The sequence below is a fragment of the Andrographis paniculata genome, unplaced genomic scaffold (genome assembly GCF_009805555.1).
Source record: "Andrographis paniculata isolate CXL003 unplaced genomic scaffold, ASM980555v1 Contig36END, whole genome shotgun sequence".
Classification (NCBI taxonomy): Eukaryota; Viridiplantae; Streptophyta; class Magnoliopsida; order Lamiales; family Acanthaceae; genus Andrographis; species Andrographis paniculata.
Genome location: NW_026137569.1, coordinates 332,283 through 337,341, shown reverse-complemented (window position 1 = coordinate 337,341; position 5,059 = coordinate 332,283). Strand labels below are relative to the sequence as shown.

Below are 5,059 nucleotides of genomic sequence, written 5' to 3'. Positions count from 1 at the left end.
GTTGTCACAATATTCTTAATTCTTATTAATTATTGTTACTTATTCAACTCCTTCCCTTCTTCCTCTTTCCCTTTCTGAGTTGACATCACCAACATTCATTACATACAAATAATACACCACCAATATTATACACACACATTTAATAACCTCAATTCCATCATGCAACCAGGATATTCAACACACAACCGGGAATATGATTGTAGGAAAGAAACAAAAAACAAGCTTCGGATTTGAATTATGATAATATGAATAAATAAAAATAGAAAGAATGCTATAAGTGAACAAGTAACAGTGATTTGTTGAAATTCTGGGGAGGGCAGCCAATTATTTTTTGCTTGATGATGGAGATGTGATTGATCATTGGGATATCAATTATCATCAATTCATGCACCTCTACGATTAAATATCATACTCATCCTAGTAGTACAACTCTCAATTATTATTATTATCAATGTGTGTGTATCTAATAAATATTGGTCCCTGGATTATGAAATGTATGTCACCCTGTTATCTCAATCTCAAACTACTAGCTAGTATTGGTTATATCTTTTATTTTATTTGAGGAATTGATATGGAGGCCCATTGGGCCGAATAAGCCTGTTGAATTCGGGCCTAAATGAAAGCCCATAAACTCCTGGAGGAAATTGCAAAACCTGTCCTAAAGATAAGAGCTTAAGTTGCATCATGAAATTTTTCTGCAGCTTCCTACAAAAACCTATGGCTGAATAATATACATTCATAATAGATACACACACACACACACACACGTATATGGGCAACTAAATCTTAAATCCTGGCAACCTTAAACCCACGATCAAGGTGTATATCAGAATGATACCAAATAGAGTGAGACCACTGTCTGATTTATGATCAAATTGGCATTCATTCAAATAGAGGGAGCACTTTCTTGGTAGTTGCTATCATCCTTTTCATAGTCCTGGTTGATGCTGTTCTGTGATTTCTCACTTGAGTCCACTTCGGTCTTCTGGCGGTCGCCGTTCTTTTTCTGGAAACGGCCTCCCACTCCTCGAGCTCTTCTCAGGGCATGCAAATGCCGGGATTCATGCAAGTATGGCTGTGAATTTCGATCAAACAAGCTTTCAAGTTAAGGTTTGTCTAAGGCACATGTTATAGGTCAGGATCGACATGTGAACCGTGATTAGATTCATCACCGGATGTAACGATGCAGCAAAAGTAGCATCATTATTTGTTTGTAAAGGTGGCAGTTAGCATAAAAAATTACAAAGAAAGATGCATGAATACCTTCCGTGACTTCGCCATTTTATTCTCCGACTCTGCTTTTGCACGGGACTGCCTGCGTCGCAAGATTCCATGATATTGTTTTGCATTCACAAAGACTGGCTCCTCAACTGCTTCGGATGGCAAAGGAACGCCGGCTTGCTGGATTCCCATAAACTGAAGATGAACCTGAATCAAGGTGGTTTGCTGATATAAACTGTCTAATCTCTTGGAAAATGGCAAAATAGGATAGATTATAGAAGGAGCTTGTTCAATAAAAAGTACCATAGGCTGGGGAGGATAAGCTTGTGCTGGATAAGACTGTACGTCATAAGGAGCAAATATACTACGGTAGTAAGGATCTGGATAGGGGTAGGCTGTTTGTGCCTGCAACATTCAAGCTTTCAGGTAAAATGTATCATAATCTCCTTGAAATGTAGATTATAATTCATTATTCTCCCACATAACATGCTTGCCCTGGAAAACACAGATTATGCATTCTATACACGTAGAGAAAGTTTCTATAAGTTTTCAGGAGTCTTATCTAAGAGGCTTATCCAGGAAAGGAGAAACAAAAAGGAGAAATTCGATATTAGACACTAAGGTCGGTAAGATATGCTGACGGGCAAAACTAATAACAAAAAAACTTGCAGTAAATAATTAATACCATCACATTTCCAACTCCAGGTTGAGCGGGTGCTCCATAATGCATTGTTGATGATGGAAAACCAGCATGAGACATCCCACTGGCTGTAGGTGAATGTTGTGTGCAAGATTCTGCATGCTTTTGCTGCTCATCAGCCTCACTATTATCTGAAAACCATCACAATTGCACACCATTAAAAGGTTGGATGGCAAGAAGGCTAGAAAGAGAACACCAATGTTGGCAACACAAGGATGCAGTGGTACCGACACGTCCAATTACCCATCAAATGACTTTGAGTTTCTCAGGAGTGGAGATAACAACCCTTGAGTTCAGAGAAAATGAATATCATATCTATGTGATAAAAAAAGAAAAAGAAAAAAGGATTACATAATCCTGATTAGTTGTGTGAAATACTTAAAAGTATATGCTAGATTTGGACTTAATAGAAGAAGCCCAAGAACACATCCAATCTATAGTGATAACAAGACTTTTAGATGCAGGGGCAACAATTGTATGAAGCCGTGCTTCATGATCACTATTCACTAGGAAATTAGCTCCACTACTTTTGAAGCCAAAACAACCATTCAACACATTTTCTCCCCATTTTATCAAGGTTCAACATCATCATTGGATTCTGTTTTGTAACTTGAATGCTGCTAGCTATTTCTCTGGTGACACCCGAAGTTAATTACATAGTGGTAGACTTCGCTACTTGTATTTCCTTATTCGGGAACAACAGTGTGTTAATTACATAGTCGTAGACTTCGCTACTTGTATTTCCTTATTCGGGAACAACAGTGATCTATCTTCAATATTGCTGTCCTAAAAATATCAGCAGCTATTTAACAAAATAACCATTTACACACACACACACACACACGTAGTAACAAATTGTTTAAACAGCCATTACCAGAGAAACTGTGAATCGACGATGTCATATTGCGGCTTGGCGTCGATAACCAAGAAATCTGAAAGCCATTAATGACCACAACCGTTAAAGACCACGAAATCAAAACTTACGAGCTCAGCAGCATACGAACACCGACAAAACTCAAGCAACATAGAGCTCATGTCATCTTCATATCTCCAACAAGCAACCACAGATCGGATGGAATTCCAATTACGATAAATCCGATTAATCGAGCTCATTAACATTCCTCTAAATCTAAGCGAAAAGCGAATTCAACTCAAAACTAGCACTAAAATTCCACCCAACGTAATCCTCCGACAAAATTTACCGGCATCCACACGGCATATCAACAACAGATGCTTTTCCACATTAGCACAATTAACGAAGCAAGACGATTGGATGAACTCACAACATAATTCAAATTTGGGAAATTCAAATTCAAACATAGGGTTTGACAACCAAAATTTACCTGATTGAGAGGGAATCCAATTCAATTGGCCAAGTGTCGACAGTCCGTCCTCTGCTCTCTCCCCTTGCTTTCTCACTCTACCTGGCTCTATGTGTGTATGTGATGTATAATATGGAACAGTAGCGTCGCTGGAGATTCTATTCTCTACGATTGAATGCATAATAAAACCAGTCGTCTGCGTCTGGGAAACACACGGTAACTGAAAAACAATAATGGTCACAAAAATTTACCTTTTTTAACCACGCTCAGTTAATCATATCTCCTTTGCCATTTTTAGCTGTGGGTAACTTCTAGAAACATAATTTTTGGTACCCACAATCAAACATGAGTTATTAGTATTATTATCCTACAATTATGTACAAGATTATTTTTCTGGTTAATTGAAGATTAAATCAGTGGTAATTAAACTGTGTGCGCCGGAGGAATATCCAATTAGAATTTACCAAGGGACGCGTGTCGGTGCTTCACTGGCTGGTATAAATTGTGCCTGGTGTATGTAGGCCAGGAGTGCCGTACACGAAAACCTGGAGATGATAGCACGTGTCCAGCTTGTGACTGGAGCAAAAGTTGAATATGTGGCTAAGAGGAGCGTGGTCCAGTGGTCCTTCTTTGACAGAACTGATCTCAGCCATTCATTTTGTGGGTCCCCCTCCCTTTACAGATGGCGTCAGCAGATCTTACGGGCCTTTTTATTGGGCCTTTTAATAATTGAGAGGTGTGATGGGCTACGTATAACTAAACCTTTAGATAACACTTCTGAAATTAAAATAATAATAATTGAAAAGAGTACTAACTTATAGGCTATAGCACAATAAATATCCGGGGGCAAAATAGTAAATGCATAAATAGAACCGCAAGTCCAATAATTTTACGACATCAATTAAGGGATTAATAATTCTCCGACACTAACCACTACCCTTAACTGGCTCCGTCGCCGGTGCTGACGTGGACGGCGGTATCTCAGCTTTCCCCCGGCGTATCAGGAAAGCGACGCCGGATACAGCTAGCAAAAGGACGCCGGTTAATCCGCAAACCGCACTGGCCACCACCAACCCTAGCCTCACGTGATCTCCCCCCGCGTCACGTGCTCCCCCTCTCTCGGCGCCAGCGCTCCGCAGTGCATCGGCGATATTCTTCGCCTCAGGCAGCTGCACCGTCGCCGCCGCGCCGAAGAACGACCGCATTTTCTGCGAGTCGTCGTCTCCGTTTTGTGTCGGCGGGAAAGATTCCTCTTGGTAGGCCAAACCGTGGTCCGAAGGACGGAGATCCCGACCGGCGGAGTGTCCGAGGATTAAAACGAAGACAACGACGAAGGCCTGTTGCAGTTGGTCCATCCTGCGGAATGTCGGATTGAAATGCATGCTCTCACTGCGGATTATTCTGGTCTGGTCTGCACTTTTAGAAGTGAAATTGATGAGTGAGCTAGCTAGGGGTAGTGTAGTACTGTGACTCTGTGCCTCTTGCTTTCTTCTAATGTCAAAAATCAAACAGTTAGCTCGTGAATTCCTGTCGGAAAAGAACAAAAGACCTTTTTGTTGGAAATGGGGATGATGAAGACAGCAGTGCTGATATGAGGAAGCAAGTGTTGTACTCTACGCTGTGGCCGCTTGTACGGGAATTTTGGCCACGCGACGCGACGCTATCATCCACCGATGATTTATTTGTCGCATTGCATATCAATGCGACGATTGAGACTCGTTTGTTTCGCGTAAAAGTTGCGTTTTTGTGAAATGCGACATCTGCTGCGCAAAACACGTTTCTTGGCCGGTTGGAAAACAGCTCCATGAACCATCCA

General features: G+C 41.0%; 2 protein-coding genes across 6 annotated transcripts; both read right to left on the bottom strand.

Moving 5' to 3' along the window:
* Positions 1-722: 722 nt before the first annotated feature.
* Positions 723-3,947, bottom strand: LOC127249559 (nuclear transcription factor Y subunit A-7-like). 5 transcript variants are annotated; one of them, XM_051272434.1, is made up of 8 exons: positions 3,495-3,947; positions 3,265-3,408; positions 2,796-2,853; positions 2,153-2,236; positions 1,907-2,052; positions 1,525-1,626; positions 1,264-1,428; positions 723-1,075 (listed from the first exon to the last, which is right to left on the bottom strand). In XM_051272434.1, exons 4-8 carry the CDS (start codon positions 2,166-2,168, stop codon positions 887-889), a joined length of 618 nt encoding a protein of 205 aa, XP_051128391.1. In that variant the 5' UTR covers positions 2,169-2,236; positions 2,796-2,853; positions 3,265-3,408; positions 3,495-3,947; the 3' UTR covers positions 723-886. The 5 variants fall into 5 exon arrangements, with proteins under 5 accessions (XP_051128391.1, XP_051128392.1, XP_051128390.1 ...); XM_051272435.1 differs by having other exon boundaries at positions 2,165-2,236; XM_051272433.1 differs by lacking the exon at positions 2,153-2,236.
* A 135-nt stretch (positions 3,948-4,082) lies between these two features.
* LOC127249560 (uncharacterized) lies at positions 4,083-4,814 on the bottom strand. Its single transcript, XM_051272436.1, has one exon. The coding sequence runs from the start codon at positions 4,623-4,625 to the stop codon at positions 4,170-4,172; it is 456 nt and encodes a 151-aa protein (XP_051128393.1). The 5' UTR covers positions 4,626-4,814; the 3' UTR covers positions 4,083-4,169.
* Between the last annotated feature and the right edge of the window lie 245 nt (positions 4,815-5,059).